The 21,470-nt window shown below is 37.5% G+C and overlaps 1 protein-coding gene across 1 annotated transcript; it reads right to left on the bottom strand.

Annotated features, from left to right (window-relative positions):
• Positions 1-3,625: 3,625 nt before the first annotated feature.
• laptm4b (lysosomal protein transmembrane 4 beta) lies at positions 3,626-15,577 on the bottom strand. The gene is made up of 7 exons (XM_028037046.1): positions 15,263-15,577; positions 12,322-12,439; positions 10,745-10,818; positions 10,532-10,654; positions 10,206-10,304; positions 8,628-8,723; positions 3,626-5,372 (listed from the first exon to the last, which is right to left on the bottom strand). Exons 1-7 carry the CDS (start codon positions 15,353-15,355, stop codon positions 5,289-5,291), a joined length of 687 nt encoding a protein of 228 aa, XP_027892847.1. The 5' UTR covers positions 15,356-15,577; the 3' UTR covers positions 3,626-5,288.
• Positions 15,578-21,470: the final 5,893 nt, after the last annotated feature.

Below are 21,470 nucleotides of genomic sequence, written 5' to 3'. Positions count from 1 at the left end.
AGCGTCACAACTGGATTAGCGCGTTCAGTGCAAACCATCAGGATGGAACTGCTCCGATGTCAACATTATGCAACTATTAATCTCTGAAAGCGCCGCGCCCTCCCTTCCTCCAGACACTTACATAAACTATAGAACGTGTTGTTGGCTGGCATGCAAGGACAGTCGGAAACATGAAAGGCCACACGGTGATGAGCTGTCATGTAAAGTATAGATGGGTCTGCTGACCTGTCCCTCAAAGCTTCTGAATTACTAATGGTGGCTTTGAATTTAGCGTTTTCTGCAACTTTATTGTTTCACGAGTAACCATTTGCTGTCTGTGAATTAACCTTCTACATTATAAATGTCACTGACAAAACTAGGGGAAAACTGTGTGAATGTTGTATGAAATCAAATTACAGAACAGTATATGTAAATATTTAATGTGTAAGTTAATAACTACAAAGAGCAAAAGCAGCAGCCTTCTGCCATTTCTTTTTTTGTTTTTGACCCACATATAAAATTCATCCAAAGGAATCAGATCGGAGTTTGAAGTTCCTTTTAGAGATTATTTTAAGGCTAATGATGGCATAAAATCTAGTTAGCTTTCAGCAACAAAAATATTATATTATAAGTATTATTAATATAAATATAACCATAAAATATATGTGTAATATATATATATACCTAAGAGTGATGCAAGTAGTTCAATATGACTGAAATAAATAACAAGCATGTACGGTACATGCAAATATGTTAAACTAAAAATTTTTAGAAATGGTTACTAAATGTTATTTAATGTTATTAAGAGTAACATTTAAAAGTTAGCTACAATAATTCAGTTCAAAAATTGATGTTTTATTACACATTGATATATTTTAGTTGTTTCTGTTCATTTCACAGGTTATGGATAATTAAGGCCGATACAATAAAATGTCAGAAATGTTAATGCTATTCCTGCAGTCCTCTATGACTGTGGGTTTCACAGTCATAGAGGAAACTGCTGACTCAACAGTTTTCAGACACTGTTCAGAAGGAATGTAAGTCACCAAAGGTAATTGCTAAAGAAATTGTTCAGAGTGATCTATGGAAGGTTGAGTGGAAGGAAAAAATATGGTAGAAAACAAATATGAGCAGCCTCAAGAGGATCGTGAAGCAAAACCACTCAAAGGTTTGAGTCAAAGTTGAAGCTTTTAAAAGCCAGATGCATCTTAAGACTGTCGCTGTAGCAATGACATCTTTGTGGTTTAAAGGATCTCGAGGTTTAAAGGAACAGAATCGAAGTTATTAATGGGAAAAAAAAGGATAAAAATGAGAATTCATGAACACAGACAATCCAATCCGTCAGCAGTTTGAGCCATCAGGCTGCCAGCCTGTAGGTCCATCACGCATCGAGCCATTTGGCCCAGTTTTTCCACCCATTGCGTCCCTAAGCTGCTTCCTGGATTTCCAGTTACATTCAATTCATTTCTGCTGATCTGGTTCACGTGCCGCAGATTCCCCATGGAAAATCAGGACAACATCTACCGAGGCTCTGTGAAAGCATTGGTACTAATGAGTGTGAGCAGTCTCTCCCATAAATAGAGGACACTTGTTTTGCTGCTCCCCATCAAATTGACGAGAGAAAATATGTTTTTGCATAAATAAATAAAAAAAATGAAACAGTTTTGATGGGTAAACAAAATTCCTACATTAGACATGTTGAATGTAAATGTTTCACCAAACCCAGAGCTTTCATTTTTGTGGAAGGATGTAGCTAAAGAAATATGTTTAAATCAGTGTCCCGCATTAAAATTGAAATGTCTGAAGCTGATTTCATCCTGTAATCTTGTTTCCTGACAACCGTCTCAGCAAGAAGAGCCAGAATGTGACCCAGTTTTTTTCTTTTTGTTTACTGCCTCGTCCTAAAGTAGGTGAGTGCATCTGTCTAGTTTCCTGCAGCACCTTAAATCCAGATATTTTGGCCAAAAGGTTTTCTAAATGCTGACTGAAAAATAAATTACTTAATAAAAACCCATAAAGAGAAAAGGATAGATATTTCCAAGCAATGTTAGAGCGATGTCAACTTGTTGCCGTTCCCAGTGGCAATGTGAGGAAAAACTCTCAAACGTTCATGACTCGGAGACTTTTCTTTGCCACAGAACAGATCTTAGTCAGCCCTTTGTGCTCAAATTAGGCTTAGGGTGCATTTTATTTCCTGCTGAGCAATGTTTCCCAGGATATCCTCACCATTAAAAGATGCTGTAACTCGAGCACTTTCATTCAGCTCTAATAACAAGCTGGCTCAATTTAGAGGAGAGTGCAAGCATCGTTTCCAGAATCAATCCCTCCTTATACCTCCTTTGCACAAAACACGGCTCTGGCACTGCAAAAAAAAAAAAAAAACAGTCTAGGTTGCTTACAGATACGCCTTTCCAACTCTCAAATGTAGGTTTCTGAAATATCTTCTGGTTCTGTTTAAATGAGTGAGAACAGTTTTAAGTGAGAGCAATACAATGTCTTAGAGATAAGCCCAATAATCCTGCCCCTATATTGAATGATTGCTGTTAGCTTTTGTAAAAAAAAATAAAATAAAATAAAAATCCCTCATTCATGAGACAAGTGTTTGCCTTGACTGAAAAGTAAAGAATCAGTATCGATGATGGAAAGGTGTCAGTTTATGGAACAATATTTCTGCGTTTAATAGAAATTTGAAAGTCATTGAATAAGCTGATGTTTTGTTGTGTATTTGAAATATGTCTAACAGTTTTCTGTGCTGAATAGCTAATATTCTCCTTCTGCTCCTTTTCAGTCATGATTTCCTTTATCTATTGCAGTAAATACTCATATTTCTTGAGGGAATAAAATAAAAAATAAAGTGAAATTAAAAGAAATTCTATGTAACAATGTCCAAGCTCTGGTAAAGAAAGAATGGGTCAACATATTAGACTACTTCACCACCCATCTGGTGCCAGGGGGGCATTAGTCACCTCTATAAATGTTATGCCCCCACCAGGATTTACGTGAATATATATATTTTTTTATCAATACCAATTTAAGTGATTAGATGGCAAGTTTTATTGAGTTGCAACATTTATTGATTTATTCATGCAGGGCTATTTCATTTTAGTCCATTACAGCCCATTTGGAATGACTTTTTAATGTCTTGCTCCACTCCGTCAATTGTCAACAAACTCTATATTCTGGTGCCGATTAAAGTTGGCCACTCATTTGAAAATCTTCATCCGTTATGTATCCATTATGAAAACTAAATCTCAACTCTTTGTAGGCCGATGCTTTACATAGACTTTATGTATTTCTTGATTAAGAAAAGCTTTGAAACTTGTGAAATTTGTTTAATGTTACGTTAGCTTACCTTAGAAACAGCAAAAACAGGCCAAACAACAGGGCTAGCAAAAAAATTAGCAACTATTTGGGACAATTTGTTTTATTTAAAAAAAAAAAAAAAAGGAAAGCAGATAATTCAATTCCAACCTGGACAAACATACTGAAAATTTTACAAACTGGTATGTCAAAAACCAGTGCTACATTCCCACTCTAATACACTAATATAACATAACAAGGGGTCATTTATGGCTCGCTTCTTATTATCCATTAATTCACAGAATAAACAGCTGTCAAGTCAATAAATAATAATCAACATGAGTTGATTTAAAGTTTTATTGTTTATAATTGAAAACATGAGCTCATGCAGATCCAACAAAAGGGGAGGCAGAAGTCCTGACAGGATAAATCCATCCATCCGTTAGCCTCAGAGACAAAAGTGGTTCACATACATCTGAAAGTCTGTCGGTTCTGCTACTTTCACACGATGCAAACATGGATTTATGACACATCTAACCGTCAGTTGGTACAGTTTGGAAAACCGGATCAAATCAGGAGACGCTTAGCTACAGCACAGTCAGGTCAAGATGAGCCAAAAACACATACATCAGTTTCCAGCGGCCTGAAGCTGACTTTAAAGTGCGTTTACAGTCTGACTACTGTAGGATTAGCAGAGGCGTGGGGCAGATTAGAAACATGATTAAAGATGGCGGGAGGAGATTAATAAGACCAGGATTCAAGTATGAAACGGAGTAGAATGAGACTGAACAGTTGCGTAGCCTGTGTGATACAGGTGCATGTCAACGCATCAGAACATCACCGAAAAGTTAACGCAGGAATTGGATTCAAAAAGTCAAACTTCTGGGTGATTTCAAATGTTTATTTCTGCTCATTTTAATGACTGGGTTATAACTAATGAATCTCCAAAATGTGACATTTTTAAAAATATGATATTTTACAAGATAAAATAAGGACTTTTAATTCAGAATAATCCCCAACGCTGCAATGGAAAGACAACGTTTCACCTCATGTGCTCACTGTAGTTCCTGTCTTGCTCCCTGTTCGGTTGCGGATCTGCAAGGGGACGGACTGTAAACTGCTCTCGCATCCAGGCGTTACACCATGTTAGATCAAGGAAAAGACCGGAAGGCAAACTGGAATACTGGGACAGAAACCAGTGGCTTGGATGAGGGTTCCACTGGTAGTTGATGGGTAAACGCACAGAAGACATTTTTTTGTTGTCGTTTTTTTTTTTTTTGGTCCAGGTGTTGTTGTTTTTTCTGCATACCTTCCCACAGGATGAGTGACACAAGTTAATATTCCGGTTAGAACAGACGACACTTCTCATATTTCCCCCCCGTCGGTTTCCAACATAATACAAAAAGTCATACAAAAATACCCTGACATTACATTCATTGAAGAAAATTTGCAAACTACTTGTTTTTTTGTTTTTAAAGTGCTATTTTACTGATAACATTTATTGTTTTTCTTTCACACCCTTCTTTGTCTCTCATCCATTGTAGGTCTCTATTCAAAGACACCAGGGTTTGATTCACAGTATCGGGGCTTAACAGTTGGTGGCCAAACGGGTGCAGCTTTAAGTTTAAGCGGGAGAAGAAAAAGATAGAGAGAAAAAAAAGGGGGAGTTTAAATAAAGTTGGGTCAGAGCGTTCTGGCAGTGCCAAGAGTTCAGATGCTTCCAGGGAAGAGCAGCTGCCTGCAGGGAGCGCTGGTGGGAACGGTCGCGCTGTCCTTGGAGGAGACGATGCGTCACAACAAACTGGGGGTTGGGGCAGGAGGAAGTAGCAAAGTTACATCAAGGTCAGTTTCATCTAATCTAAACTTGACAGGAATCCAGGCTGAAACTGGCATCTAGGAAAAAAACATGGCCTTGACTTGTTACTGCAGCCTGAGTTGGGATCCTACTGTTGAAAAGTAGATATGGAAGGTGTTTGTTTGGGTGTCTAATTCAGCAGCAAGGTCATCTCTCACGCCTCCATGTACTGAGTGTACTGAGGAGGGGGGTCCTTCGGCGGGATGGTCACTGCTTCCTCGTACGGCGGCAGCAGGACCTGCGTTGGAACAAAGAACTGAAGCTCAGTGACTCAGAATTTAATAGAAACTCTCGTTTTTAATCTAGCCAGAGGTTCACTGAAAATAACAAATAAACTCTTTTCTTGGACTAGATGTTAAATTCATCTCTATGAGCTGGAACTTTGTAAAGTTCATCTTTAAAGATATTTGGTCTTACATTTTAGCAAGTTCGTCATACACATGAAATGCAGACAGTGATTTCACAAATGTTTTGAGGTAATTGTTTTCTAGTTACTTAATCTAGAATCTAAAAAGAAAATCTATTCTCAGAAGAACAGGCCACAATCAAATCTTTCTTCAAAACATATTGTTGCTTTTAGCCAAACTGAATGAAGTGGTGCAGCCAAAGTTGCTGGATGTATGTGGTTCTATTCACTACTAAATTAAAATTTAAAAAAAATTAAAATAGACAACAATGAGTTTAATTAGGAGATCATTGTTTTGTGCTGCACCCCACACTTTCAATTTTAAGAAGATTCTGATGTATCAAAGAAAATTTTAACCTAGACAATAAGAAAGGTGTATTTTCATGCTGGCAGATTTCTTTCTAAATAATAAAATAACAAAACTTAAAGAAAAGACCAAAAGGAAAGTTAGGCGTGAACGAGACAAAGCAGTAAGTGATAAATTAAAGTTTCTGGTTTCTTCCCATCGCCCTCAGAGCTGGTCTTTTTACAAATAGCAGAATCAGCTCTAAGGAAACATCACACACAGGCCGGCTTGCGAGCCGCTCTCTGTAGGAGGTCTTTCTCTATGAACCCAGTTATAAAACCAGCACTGTTGCTAATTCAGAGAGCGAGAGATTACGCTGGGAGAAACAGTCGGAGTGGCCCTGCAAACTCATCACAGCTAGGATTTGAAATGAAGCAGACAAGCAGACAGTTATGTAACGCTTCCAGAAGAAGGGAGTGCAGAAAGAGATATGTGGAGAGAGGAGGGGGAAGAGGAGAAAAAGAGAGACGGGGATGACCCTAGTGCATTTTAATGGCATTTATAGAAAAGCACAACAGATAGGAGGAAGCAGCTGGGTGCTTAATGTCTGAAGGCTGCAAAAAAGCTATTTGAACACTCTTGGCTTTTTATTGGTAAAAAAAAAAAAAACAGAGTGCTTTATTTATCAGCGGGCAGAGTTAATGCAGAGATAAAAGCATGTTTTAATGTTTTTTTAGTCCAATCTAAAATTGGTTTAACCTTGCTGTTTGCCACAGATCTCTGCTGCATTCAGGAACAAATTGCTCTTTCATACTCCTGTGATTAGAATGCAAGCAGCAGATGCTGTGGCCTTCATCTGGCCTGGTTACTCCAGAACTTTGATTACGCTTTTAATTCACTTATGACTTTTTTTTTTTTTTTTTTTTAATAAATACATTTAAAAATGTATGCATTCATGTTCCCTTCCTGTGCAAAAAAAAAGCCTTTACAAAATAAAAATTACAAGCAAAGTAGGAAAGCATCACCAGTATGCTAAAAACGATTTAAGAGTTTGTAGCCTCAGCTGGAATCAGAACCACAGTCAACATAAATCAAATGAAATTCAGAAAATAAAATATAATCACACAGTTCCTAAACGGTGATATCATTACTCTCCTTTGATAGTACTTATTTTTGTTTACTATCCTTTGCCTATGTAATAATAATTACGGAAAATCTATAACTTCAAAATAACAACTGGTCTGTATTTAGTCTATTAGTTTTATTGTGTCCTAGGCAACTCTGTTGTTATCTTCACTGTTGACTGTGATCATTTGCATGTGTGGTTTCGTGAGATGTTTTCCTTGTTTGCTTGTGTTTTGTGTATTTCCATTTACTTCTAAACTATTTTGTACGTAAGTGGAAGTCTCTCTGGGCCAAAGCAGTTTAGAAGCTCCAAACTATAATCCAAATGTTTTCTCCTTTCACTATCTAGGAGTGAAAACAGTAACTGGAACATGTCTAATGGTTGCCGAAGGCCCGTGTGATGCACAGTGTGACATCAGAGCCTGCTGGATTAGCAGCTGTAAACGGAGTCGTGTGTTTAAGGGGAAAAGCGTCATCGGCATGAAGGCTGGCCACTGGAGCACAAGGACAAAGTGACAGACAGATAAAGTGCTGCGCATGGAGTCGACCGGGGTGTGTGAGGCAGATTAATGTCTTATCTATCGGGATGGAGGATTATAAACACGACAGACACATGGAAACCATGACCGTGCTAAAGCCTCTTAGAAACAAACGGCGTTAACCGGAACGGACTGCCTGAACAGCAACACCTGAGAGAAGCCAGCAGAAACCCTGCAGCTATCAGATCGCCGAGTCCAACCGAACAACAACTAAACACCGAATCAGGCCAGATTCACCATGCAGTACACAGTCTACACAGCTGCGCTTCTATTTACAACAATTATGTCTACATAATTACTCAACACAAGAAGTTTTAACAAATCTCCATTTTAAGTTCCTGTCAAACAGATGGAGGAAGCTGATTAAGAAAGACTCAGACCCAAAGGAAGCTGCTGCCAGCTTCCCGGAAAACTGTAACTCAACAGGTAAAAGTTTGTTTAAGTAACAAAGAGAAAAGGAAGAAAATATTTCAAGCTTTCGCCTTTTTCACCAGTAGATCTTAATTATAAATTCCAGCCTGAAATAAAACTAAAACTAATTTCAGTTCATACTCCACTACTTAATATTTCTAAGCTGATTTTGCAACAAAAACAGTAACAAATTTACCTTCTTTTAATAAAAAATTTAGGATTATAATTGGATTGTCACGCAGCATTTGTGTCTAGTCTGAGCCAGTTTATTTAAGAAAGAATTTCTGCTGTTCTCTGCCATCGCATTTTAATATGGTGAAACTTACAGCAAGGCTGCTCTTGTTGAAATCTAATTATTATGTCACAAGTGTTTTTGATAAAAAATGTCTTGCTTTTCCCTTACTGAATAAATAAAATACTCAAATTGAATATATACATATAAAAAAACAACATCTTGGTGAGATTTATGCCACGGCAAATTATTTCTGAACTCTTTCCACATCTTTACCTGGGCAGGTTTTCGTGTTTAAATTCTAAAACTAAATTCAGTCTACATGTGGATTTTCATCGTAACCACAATCAGACAATAACTGCATCGGAATTTTGTGAATCGCAGCTTAAGCGATGGCGGCTTACAAAGAGCCTTTCAGGTAGAAGCATGACCTCTCTTACGGTGTAAATAAAACCTCAACATGTTGAGAGAGGACAGGGGAGATGACGACTCACCGTCGTGTCGTTTGTTGTGACATAAACCAGGACTTCTGTGGTGCCTCTGCCGCTCACGTATCTGTAGCAGTTCCACACACAGCCAATCAGGTAGGCCTGTAACACAGGAAGTAAAACGATAAACCAAATAAAAGTATTAACACGCAAAAAGCCTTCAGTTATGCTGATGATGTTTTGTTGTGATTTATTCATGAAGGAGGGTTAGATAGAGACATGTAACAGTGTTATTAGAACATTCTGGATCGTTTCCTCGTCTTTACTGAGCCTTTGCCGTTCTACCAGAAGCAACTTAACAGGCATGTCTTGCTTCACTGAGGCTATACCTGAATGAAAGGGAGGTCTCTGACTTGGCAAAAGAAGAGCAGATTCATTGTGTGTCTGTGTGATTAGCCTGCTGAGTCAGTGCCCCTGCCAGCACTGGGAGCAATGAACCAGGAAGCCAAGCAGAGTGCAAGCCAATCGCTTTACCATCTGCTGAGCCGACCTCCTTCTTCTCTGTGTAAGGTCAACTCAAGCAGTCAGCACCAATTTGCTCAAGTTTGAAACGTGGCCTCGTTCGTCAGCTCATTATTATTCCCTGCATTGCTTTGCTGTCCACAATTTATTCTTTAGTCAACTGTATACGGAGTTATTTTTCTTTCCTGTGGTTTGCATTTGATGCATTTCTTATTGTATCTCACGAGAATCACTCCAAAAAGCTCTTTTTTTCACGTTTCTGCATTTCCTTTTCAACCCAGTCACTCAAGACTTTTAAATCTTCCTCTTTCCTAAATTGTCTTTTCTTTCATCTTCTATCATCTTTTTTTATCCAGCTCTTCCTTTTCCCCATCTGCCAGTGTCATCTCTGCCAAGTGCAGTCAAGTGAAGGATGTTGGCTTGAGGAGGAATGTCAGCAGGTGCTCACTAAGGAGTCCTTGAGCGTTAGCATCTGGTGCTTTCTGCGGGTCTCCATGCTCTGTACAAAGAATTGCAGCAATTATGCTGTCCTTGTATACGGTGGCCCATGTCATGAACACATCGTTTTTCAGCATGGACTCAATAAGCTGAACCAAGTTCACTGTCAAAGGCACGACATTTCTAACTGTTTTGACTGCGGGCTGTTTTCCAGTGGCTGCTTCCTGTCATAAAACCCCGGCTCTGGCTTCGGATATCTGCTGACAACAGTTCTAATCTCGGCTTAAAGGAGAAACAACTTGATTTGATTGTACAGATGACTGCAACTTTATGCCCCATCACGTCCAAGAGCCTCGGAGTGTAGCTGCGCCTGGAGAGTCATCCGTGCATGAAGGGAGAATCGGTTTGACAAGAGTTGGATTCCTGACATCCGTGACCCTCTGCTCTCTGACAGCGGGCCTTTTCCAAAAGGATCCATGCTCTTTAGATTTGTTCCCATTACAACTACAAGCTTCAATGTTTTATTGTTCATGCAATAGACCAACACAAAGTAATGCAGAATCGTGAAGTGGGAGAAAAGCTCCAAAATCTATTCCTGAGCTGTCAGTTATGTTCCTTGGTCTTCGGTTTGTTCACTGATATTCTCAAACATTTTTAGACGTTTTAGTTTCGAGGAGCACCTACCTTGAAGGAGAGGATGCAGCCAATGAAGAGCAGGACTGCAAAGACTAGGCACACATTGTTTGTGGACATGATGTCCTCCTTGTAAGGGAATGTCCCCGGCTGAACAAGACGTACAGAGGAAGAAAAAGAAATCAAGAACAAAAAAAGGCATCTTTAAATCAAGGAGGTCACAATGATCACTTAATCTGCATGGCTAATATGTAATTTTATGTCTTAATTTCACTAAGTGATTCTACAGTTATAAAAACTGCTGTCTGACTGCAGTTTAAAACACAACATAAGAACCTCTAGAGCGGGTGCTTAAGATTTACTGAGCCGCTGCTCACCAGCTGTTGAAGGTAGTCCTGCACCGTGTTGGGATAAACCACCACACTAATGGCCACCAGTGTGTTAAGGGCAAAGTCGAAGATCTGGTAGCAGAAGAATGGAATGATCCAAGCAGCGTGTTGCTACAAGGGAGAGATTAGGATTAAATAGAGAAACTCATTTTCCGTAAATCCAGATTGGGGTCTGTTTCACGTTGGCGTTGCGTGTTCTACCTTGTAAGCACCATATGTTGCCATGCCGCATATAAGAATCATGAGAAGGGATATTGCAGTTGCAATGCAAATATCTGCAGGAAGTAAAAGCGAAAAACAAAAGACAAAATAACATTAGAAGAACAGTTTACAGATGAAAAATAATAAATTCATGCCTTCTTAAAGACTGTGACTCAAGATGTTGCATGTTGGTGATCAGCACAATTTCTACTGACGGGTGCAATAAATGATGATTGTTTTTCTTACAGTTATCCGTGGATGGCTTAAATAATTTGTGTAATTAACACAGTAAACATATTTCATTCTGCAACACATATTGGTCAAAAGACCAGTTTTGGTGTTTAAGAAACATCCATTTTAATATATTTTCATAGCTTGATGTATTATACTAAATAGGCTATTGCTTTTAAATGGTTAGGATTTTTTTTTTTTCATTAAAAACACTCAAAATAAGCAAAAGATTTAATCTAATGGCAAACTTGCGTAAACTTATGCACCAGTGATGAAACAGGAAAACGCATGGTGACAGAAATCAGATGACTTTTTGTTTGATTGGTCCTGATCAGTGATAAGCCGAATGGAAATTCTTAGCTAAATTTAATGAGTTTGTGCTTCATTGAGACATTATTCCTTCCTCAATAGGAAGGACTAATGTATTGTTTAAAATTTTCTGAAAGCTTTAAACGGTACTTGCAGCTTATGCATTAAAGCAAGTTCAAAATGTCAACTCTTATGCCATTTTCTTTATTTATATTAATAAAACTCAGTTACATATATCGCAGGCAGAGTGACGTCTCCTCTTTTATAAAAAACAAATAGTAAAGAACTAATGACCAATCAAAACAGGAACCCTAGAAAAAAATATCTGAAATGCTGTTTTGATGTCTGCTTATAACATAGGCGTTAAACCTATGTTATAAGGTTGATTGTTCTTGTTATGCATTTATTTGCTACTGATTAACAATGTACCAACAAGTTCCCAGATTCTGTATGACAAACATTCCTATGTATATGATCAGTAAAGATGGCGGAATATGGTAAAAGAAAACAAGAGCAAACAAAAGATGTCAGACGCTTTTGTCCACACAATCCCATTGGCTCTCAGTCCTTGCCCATTGCAGAGCAAACGTGTTGGGATGGGAGTTAGTCAAGATGGCCGTTTTAATCTGAGAATTAGAGCAGTCATTTTTAATCAGCTGCCGGGGACAGTGTCTGAAGTCTTCCAGAGGCGACTGTGACGATGACAGTAGCTGCAGGGAGAGAACTGAAAATACACATCATGCACTCTGATTTGTTCTCTATGCTGCACAGCTAACACAGCTATGTCTGTGCTGAGGGCAGCACTGTGGAAAAGGAAATCTGCCAGCTGGGCAGAACAGCTAGACACACAAGAACCCAGATGTAGATGGCACGCAATGAGTCAGGGGATCCATCCATGTCCACTTTTGAGTCAAAAAACAAACAACTTCAGAACACGATCTGGGCTTCCATATTAACCATATTAACACACAAAGCAAATATCTCCTAATCACAGACTATCGCTCAAATCAAACACAAAACAAAGTCGTGGCACTTACTTGCATCGTCCATGACATCGATGTCAGTTCCCAACTCTGAGCTGGTAAGGTGATAGCGGTACTGAACTGGGTCATAGAGAGCTGACAACAAGATGAGTAGGACCACCGCGTTGATTATCTGAGGGAGGAAAGAAAAGAAATAACAATGGTAAACCACGGGTGAGTCTTCAGGCAGCACCTCGTACAGTAAACACATGCTTAACACATTTATAACAGTGGTGCCAAAAATGATGGAAGGCGATGTATAAAATCTAATTCTAGTTTCAGATTAAATTTTTTGGTGATCCTTAGTTGTTTTTATTGAGTCCAGATCTTAGGTCTTATTTTTTAAATGCCATTCCTTTCTTTTAGTAACTCTGAAAAGATAAACCATACCTTTTTTCATCCCGTTTGGATTAGTGTAATAGTCTTTATGTTAGCATTGGGCTGTCACGGATTGGTCATCTGCAGTTTGTCCAAAAAAATATCGCACACAGACAACCAAGCATGGACATGCTCACACCTTCAAAGTGGAAAATAACTTTACATGCGTCTTTTTCAGTATGAGAATCAGGTGAGCTACCCAGAGAGAAACCATGGGAAGAACATAGTAATTGCATTTATTTATCTAAACTGTATTGCGCAATATGATGCCAAAGTGGCCAATAATAAACTTCTAACAAAACTGATATGCTTTAAAAATCACTCTTAGAATGTAATTCCTTATTTCTATCCCCATGGCTCTATTTTAAAGTATTGTTAATAGTAGTGGGGTCAAACTAAATAACAGAACAAGGCTTTCCAAAGGTCAAGGATTTGCAAAGCTTACTGAGCTATGTTTAAAACTACAGGTTAACTTATGAGTAAAAACAGAGGCAACTAACTAAATTTAACCTGTTACAAATGTAGGACAAATTAAAGACTGGTTACCTAATTCGTAAAAAGAACCAAACCAGGTGAAGCTTTCTGAGAAAACTAACCAGAGTTACTTAAAATACCAAGAAATTGTCCTGGACAGGTTTAGTTTCATAGGTTTATTTTGTCTCTTACCCTGCTAGCTTTCAAACTGAAACCCAAAGGTATTGAAGAAGAAAGAAAGAAAGAAAAAAAGACTTTTTCACAAAAAGCCAATTTTCAGAAATAGAATAAAGGTTTAACAAACCACAATCCGTATTTCACAGAATCTGTCATCAGTGTAGAATCCAGGTTTGACCTGTCTATGTTATAGATTAGGAGTTGGATTGTATCTAATATGGTGAAGGAACAAAAAAAAGGTATTTAAATCATACTTTTTTATTTTTCATGAACCTAATGAAGTTTACACACCCCGTATTTTATAGAATCTATTACTGGAATAGTTTAATTTTGTATGGGTGTGAACTTTCTCAACTTTAGAAAGGGTGTGTACAGGGGCCCAATTTTTTGGGGGGCAAAGATTTTTCTTTTCTTTTCTTAAACAAGTTCATGTTTTGCAAACATTGTACTTATAATACATAAAACTCATAGGCCCAAATCAGGTAAATTATTTATTTATATATAGGAATGTTTAGAATATAAACAATAGTAGTATTTGAAATGTAGAAATTTATAATAAATTTTTTTTAAACAACATGAAGGTACTGGCGAGGAGACATATTAAATCCTAGTAAAATAATTTTTCTAATGAATAGCGCACCAAAAGTGGCTCCAGCCCAAGGACCCACATCCTTCTATATCCAACCCTGTCTCTATGTATTATAGTTTTCAAGATGGAGCCCTTTTAATTTGGTTTAGAAGCTTTACAAATATGTGGAATTACCTACTTTAAGTTATCACAAACTTACAGAACCCCTGTAGGGACATTGGTATTTTTTTTTCTTTTGCGTTACCTCGCAATAATGTACTGATCAGCTCATGTGACATAATTGAATACTGTAAGCCTTCTTATAGTGCCCATCGTACTTTCTGCTATTATATAAAGTTTTCGTAAGGTTGTTCCATGTATCTTAATATCTCGTTGTGAAATATCCTAAGTGTTATATATTTTTCTTTAGGATAGAAAAGCACCACAAACTTATGATATAAATGGAAACTTTCCGTAAGAAGGAAAGAAACAAAAAACACATCCGAACTATTTGGACTATTTCTGAGTCATCAGACAGTTTTAATTGTGTCATTTTTGTGTTGATAGTCTGAATGGTTTAGAGCGCCGTTTTCATGTGCAGTTCCATCTCAACCTTACACAAACAGACAAAAACATGCAGTGAATCGATTTTCAGTCAGTTTCTTTGCACCAAAGAGTTAACAATTAACACGTTTTCACTGAGGCTCTTTGAATGTGTAAATATTTGGAAATTTTAAACTGAGATTTATGACTGTATACAAAATAGACCAGCAAATATTGCAGCGAGCTTATTGCAAAAGGAAATATTTTTCCCATGTCCCTAGAGGGCTCCGCAGAAACGGAATAAAGATTTAACTATATATATATATATGTTATGTTATGTTTGTACGTATGTTATGTATATATGTATGTATATACTGTATATGTTATATTATATATTTATGTTTTACATATAAATATAACATATATATGTTATGTTTGTATGTATGTTATGTACACACACACACACACATATACTATATATATATATATATATACACATATATGCAGTGTTTTATAGGATCTGTAATGAGTGTGTAACATTACAAGTAAAATATGATTTTAGATTTCGAGCTAATGAGGATCACAGATGGTTTAACGGAGGGAAACACCTGCGAGGCGGACGCCAACTTCGTCGAACGGTCGCTTCGCCTCATTAAACCGAGGGAATCCGAAGAATTTCAAAGTGGAAAAAAAAAAAAACAACTCACCAGCAAGTTCGCTTAGTAGCTACTACCCAACTTGAGAAAACATTTCACTGACCCGCCCTGCTACACATTCGGTTGCCCACAGAGTCGTAGGGAAAAGATTGGACCTTACCATGTACCATATTCCCAGAATAATGGTGCCCGTCCGTACATGGCAGCAGAGGCAGCAGCTCGTCGAGTACCACCGGTCCCACGGCGAAATCATCTTTCACTAACGCTATGTGGGGTTTTTTTGGGGGGGGGGGTTAGCGATTAATTCATGAATGCTGCTCCCCCGACAAAAATATTAAAGATACTCTAGGCTACTGTGTCAGAAGCAGGTGAAGCGGTTGGCGCAGCATCCAGTGGACGTTAGAACTGTTTTTTCCACACAGTGTGGAGTCGTGCGCGCGGAGAGGCAGAGGGAGAGGGAACCGTTAATCTGCTTTATCCTTCCGTCACGTGACCAGGGAGGATTTTTTATTTATTTATTTTTTTTTTTTTTAGGGTCAAAATGAGAGAAGAATGATGATGATGATGATGATGATGATGATGATGATGAAGACTACGGGGAATGTTTTGAAATAAAAATAACAATCCAATATATTAATTTTAAACTTTCTTTTTTTTTTTTTTTTTGCCAATTCTCCTTTTAACATAAACAGAATCGTGTAAAAGTGTTCGTGCTTATTGAGCGTTTCATATTTGTCATTTTACAAACACATTTTTTAAAATGCTTTTTCTAGAGGGGCGGTTATTGCGAAAACCAACACTTTCGCAAAAATAGCCCTAGTTCGGTCAGTTCGCTTTGACAGCAACTGTGAACATCTATTTTCAAGTCTTGCTACACATTCTCAACTGAATTTATTGTGTATCTGGACTTCGGGTTATTTTTAAAAAAATGAATTATTTGATCTGAACCTCTTTGTTGCAGTTCTGATGTCATGTTTAGGGGTTTCCATCAGCTGGAAGGTGAACCTCCACCCCATTCTCAAGTTTTTTTTTTGGCATATTAATTTTTCTTCCACCCTTTACTCCCTGTATTTATCTAATTTCTCTTTCCATTAACTTTGACCAGCTTCTGTGTCCTTGGTGAAATAAACTACAAACATACATAATAACATATGTTAAATTAATATTTTCAACAGTAACATGAGCACGCAATGCTACGGAAAGATAATTTTCCCCTCAGAATTTTTTTATTTATACATATTTTTGCTCACTTAATTGTTTCACATCGCGAAACAATTTTTACAGTCAAAGATAACATGAGTAAATATAAAAAGCAGTAATGAAATTATGATTTCTAAAATCAGTCCAAACTAGGTCACTCCAAAACGTAATCTTGTTTGGTTTGAGGTATATGAAGATGAACACGCTCATGTGCAATAGATCATTGTCCTGGTGCATAATCCCAGGTCGCAGGTATTCTTTAGTTTAAGTGTGCAAACTGACGTGAACACATTCAGGATTATCTGATGCAGTACAAAATTCAAGGTCCCACCAATTGCTGCTAGTTGTCCATCATTGTGTGATGTTTTTTGGTTTTCTTTCTCAAATGTCTTAGTATTACTCCAGCAATGGTACACGCCTTCTAAAAGGTTCCGTTTTTGTCTCATCAATCCAGAGAACATTTCCCTTTGGGTATCCATTCCTTCATATGTTTTTGGGAAATGAGAGATGGGTTTTGAGTCATTTTGGTTTCCACCATTCTATCATGAATATCTGAGTCGTTGATAAACTAGACCAGAAACTCCTTGGAAGGTTCACCACTGTTTCATTTTTTTCTCGATTTGTGTATAATAGCTCTCATGATGATTCACTGGAATGAAGTATTGCAAATTTCTTCTTTTCCCTTTCCTTTGTTTCTGATCTGTTTTTGAATACCTTTAAATCATAGTAAGTGTTGGTTGTTGAGATTTTCTAGTCTTGTTGTCAGACAGGCACTACTTGATTCTACAAGTAAGGCAGTCTTCAAGCCTATGTAGTGAAAGTATATGGAGTGAAAATAGTGTCAAAAAGATTTGTGTGTGCGTAAAATGATTTGTGCGTGCGTAACAGGATTTGTGCGTGCGTAAAAAGATTTGTGCGTGCGTAACAGGATTTGTGCGTGTGTAAAACGATTTGTGCGTGCGTAAAAAGATTTGTGCGTGTGTAAAAAGATTTGTGCGTGTGTAAAAAGATTTGTGCGTGCGTAACAGGATTTGTGCGTGCGTGAAAAGATTTGTGCGTGCGTAACAGGATTTGTGCGTGCGTAAAAAGATTTGTGCGTGCGTAACAGGATTTGTAAACCTTAAAAATAAAATACATATTGAAAAAGTACACACAAATCACCTGGTACGCACACACAAAACTGCAGTTACACACAAATCCGGTTACGAGTGCACAACTATTTTTGAGACTCATTTCACGCCTCGGTGGAAGCTCCAAGATTTGTGTGTAGATGGTGCGTTTACATGCTAGTAAAAGCTGGGACATCTGAGTTTTCTTCGGAACTGTTTCTTTTTTCCACAGTTCAATACATATTTCTCTCTTTACTTGTCTCGTGGCTTAGACATATTTTTGTGAGAGAAAAATACATATGTCATTACACCCACGACTACTTTTTAATACTATAAGATTGTTTATATATGAATCCGCATTTGGGACCTATTCAACTGTAATTACTTGGGTAAAAAATTCAACCACTAGGTGGCGGAAGTTTATTCCGCTCTGACTGGGAAAAGCCTTCATTCAAACTGAGAGAAGAAACAAGAGAATGGCGGGTCAGCCGAGTGATCGTGTTCGTGGTTTACCGTCCGAAGTTAGTGGATGTTAAAATTTGCACGTTTTCCTGACCGTTGTAATGCGTATTTGTTAGATTATTTCAGATTACGTTTTACGTTTTAAGTAGTTCGACCCAAAGTTCTCGCCCTTCTATAGCAATAGCTCATGTCTACGTTAGCTAAGCTACTATTAGCCCTCGATTAGCATCGGTACAGTTTAAAACAGAATCTTCCTGGCCCATTACAGCCATGTCTACGTTTATCACCATGCTCAGCTATTTTTATGATGCCGACAATAATGTAGGCTTAGGTGACGTCTTTTATTATTTGAAGGATTCATCCCAGTTCTCCTCACTAATTGTAGTTTTTGATTTAAATTTTTTTTTAGTTCTGCTACAGACTTATGTTTCGTCTATCACCTGTATATTTTATATCTTACTGTAATCACTTAAGATTTACTCTTCTCTACATTTCTTCCTGGAATATGATGGTCATTGCTTTCGTACCAGAAATAAATACGTAGAACATCTCTTAACAAATGTACAAATGTATTCTATGCCATACATATACATCTGCACCGTTTTTTATATTAGATTCATGCAGATCATCAATATTTCAAATTTTGAAAATATAACCTCATCCAACACTGAAGCCTTTGTAAGCAGCTGAATATAAGTGTAGTAACTCGGCTGAATCTTTAAAATATTAATATTTCTGTTACTTCATTATGAGCAAACCACATTTCTCATTACTTCCATGTGATGACTTACATTTTTGGACAGATAATATGTTAAGTTGTGCTTCACATTAACTAAATTGTAATTGTAGCCATCTAGTGAAATTATATTTCTATTGTCCCCAAAAAGTGCTAATAATGTATGTGTTTTCCACATTTCAGTCAGTGTTCAATTTTTCACTTTATAAATTGCATAGTTGAAAAAGGACATATACAAATTAAATATGGAATATTTTATTAATTATCTGCCAGATAATTAATAAAATATAATTATAATAAATTATAATAAAAGACGTCACCTAAGCCTACATTATTGTCGGCATCATAAAAATAGCTGAGCATGGTGATAAACGTAGACATGGCTGTAATGGGCCAGGAAGATTCTGTTTTAAACTGTACCGATGCTAATCGAGGGCTAATAGTAGCTTAGCTAACGTAGACATGAGCTATTGCTATAGAAGGGCGAGAACTTTGGGTCGAACTACTTAAAACGTAAAACGTAATCTGAAATAATCTAAAAAATACGCATTACAACGGTCAGGAAAACGTGCAAATTTTAACATCCACTAACTTCGGACGGTAAACCACGAACATGATCACTCGGCTGACCCGCCATTCTCTTGTTTCTTCTCTCAGTTTGAATGAAGGCTTTTCCCAGTCAGAGCGGAATAAACTTCCGCCACCTAGTGGTTGAATTTTTTACCCAAGTAATTACAGTTGAATAGGTCCCAAATGCGGATTCATATATAAACAATCTTATAGTATTAAAAAGTAGACGTGGGTGTAATGACATATGTATTTTTCTCTCACAAAAATATGTCTAAGCCACGAGACAAGTAAAGAGAGAAATATGTATTGAACTGTGGAAAAAAGAAACAGTTCCGAAGAAAACTCAGATGTCCCAGCTTTTACTAGCATGTAAACGCACCATCTACACACAAATCTTGGAGCTTCCACCGAGGCGTGAAATGAGTCTCAAAAATAGTTGTGCACTCGTAACCGGATTTGTGTGTAACTGCAGTTTTGTGTGTGCGTACCAGGTGATTTGTGTGTACTTTTTCAATATGTATTTTATTTTTAAGGTTTACAAATCCTGTTACGCACGCACAAATCTTTTTACGCACGCACAAATCCTGTTACGCACGCACAAATCTTTTTACGCACGCACAAATCCTGTTACGCACGCACAAATCTTTTCACGCACGCACAAATCCTGTTACGCACGCACAAATCTTTTTACACACGCACAAATCCTGTTACGCACGCACAAATCTTTTTACGCACGCACAAATCTTTTTACACACGCACAAATCTTTTTACACACGCACAAATCTTTTTACACACGCACAAATCTTTTTACACACGCACAAATCTTTTTACGCACGCACAAATCGTTTTACACACGCACAAATCCTGTTACGCACGCACAAATCCTGTTACGCACGCACAAATCATTTTACGCACACACAAATCTTTTTGACACTATTTTCACTCCATAAAAGTAAACTAAATAATGGTTTTGTAACCTCTAATTAATGATTTAACCAACATGGCAACCTTTTTCCATTGAACCGTGTTGGTTTGGATTAAAATTTTCCCTTACTTAATAAAATATAACTTGAAAATTGCATCTTCAATTTACTTTGGATATATTTATCTGATTTTAAAATGTGTTTAATGATCCAAAACACATAAGTGTAAGAAAAAAAGCATATGTAATTTGCATGGGAGCACATTCTTTTTCATAAAACTCCCAGTCTACAGAAGAAAAAGCTAGAAAAGAGTTATCACTTTTCTTCATTTACTTTGCCCCTAAATCACTTCCAAACAGTCTCTCAAAGATATTTTAATTTTCGGAACATCTGAAGTGAGGGATTGGACTTCATTTCAAGTCAGTCTGTGCAGATGGCTTAAACCAAGCCGGACAGCTGGGCCACCAGTAAACACAGGGCTAAGCTCTGTTAGGTGAACTGCGTCATACTCAGATTGGGGATTTTCCTCTTCTGAAATGACATAGCTTCCTCATTAAATGCTCAAGCACAATTCAAACATGTCTAAGTTCAGGTCCAATTTTCTGTTTTCATGTTTTGAACCGCTACATAGCAGAGAGGGGGCTCCGACGTTGCAGTCCAAACTCTTGAAATTATTTCGCTCAGTTATCAGAAATTGCAAAAAACACAGATATTACTAGGTACTTTAAATCTAGTTCATATCTAGATATTTTAAATTCAGTTCATAACATCTGTTGCTTTCAATCGGCGAGACGTCTGAGTTTCAGGCATCATAAGAGTGGAACTCCATTTTTACAAAAGCAACAGGAGGAGTCCGTTTTTGAGCAGTCAGCCATTACAGCGTGACCTCTCACTGTTAGAGTATGCTGTGATGATCCACTGTGGTGCAGCTGAATGCACATAGAGATGTTGGAGATTGTAAGAGATTAAAAGCTGCTAAATCCTAAATGAACTAAGAGATAAAAGAGTGAGAGAGAGTCGGTGAGAGAGACAGAGAGAGAGAGAGAGATGCAGTAAAGGGGGTCAGGTTGTGTGAGTAACATGCCACGCGACTGCCTCAACACATTGACTGAGGCAGCAGTTCGGTCTCGGGAGGGAAAGAGCATGGCTGCTGACATAGATTTGCACCAAAACATGTCGTCAGTTTTAGCTTATTTTATAATAGATTTATGTTGTGAAAAGCCTTAAAATAAATATGTTTATGAAAGTGGCATAATTTGAAATAAAAATTCAGAAAACAATTCTAAACACAGGCTTCCCTCCTGTTGGATTTGTCAAATTTATTGGGGAGTGAGATTGTGGTACAGCAATGGAAAATTAATTTATTCC

The sequence above is a fragment of the Xiphophorus couchianus genome, chromosome 13 (assembly GCF_001444195.1).
Source record: "Xiphophorus couchianus chromosome 13, X_couchianus-1.0, whole genome shotgun sequence".
Classification (NCBI taxonomy): Eukaryota; Metazoa; Chordata; class Actinopteri; order Cyprinodontiformes; family Poeciliidae; genus Xiphophorus; species Xiphophorus couchianus.
This window is presented reverse-complemented; position numbering and strand designations above follow the sequence as displayed.

Coding starts and splice junctions, on each gene's coding strand:
- laptm4b (XM_028037046.1), bottom strand. CDS start 15,355: ATGATTTCGCCGTGGGACCGGTGGTACTCGACGAGCTGCTGCCTCTGC. Junction 12,440..15,262: donor TTCTGGGAATATGGTACATG/GTAAGGTCCAAT, acceptor TTCCTCCCTCAG/ATAATCAACGCGGTGGTCCT. Junction 8,724..10,205: donor GCTGCATCCTCTCCTTCAAG/GTAGGTGCTCCT, acceptor CCTGTGTTACAG/GCCTACCTGATTGGCTGTGT.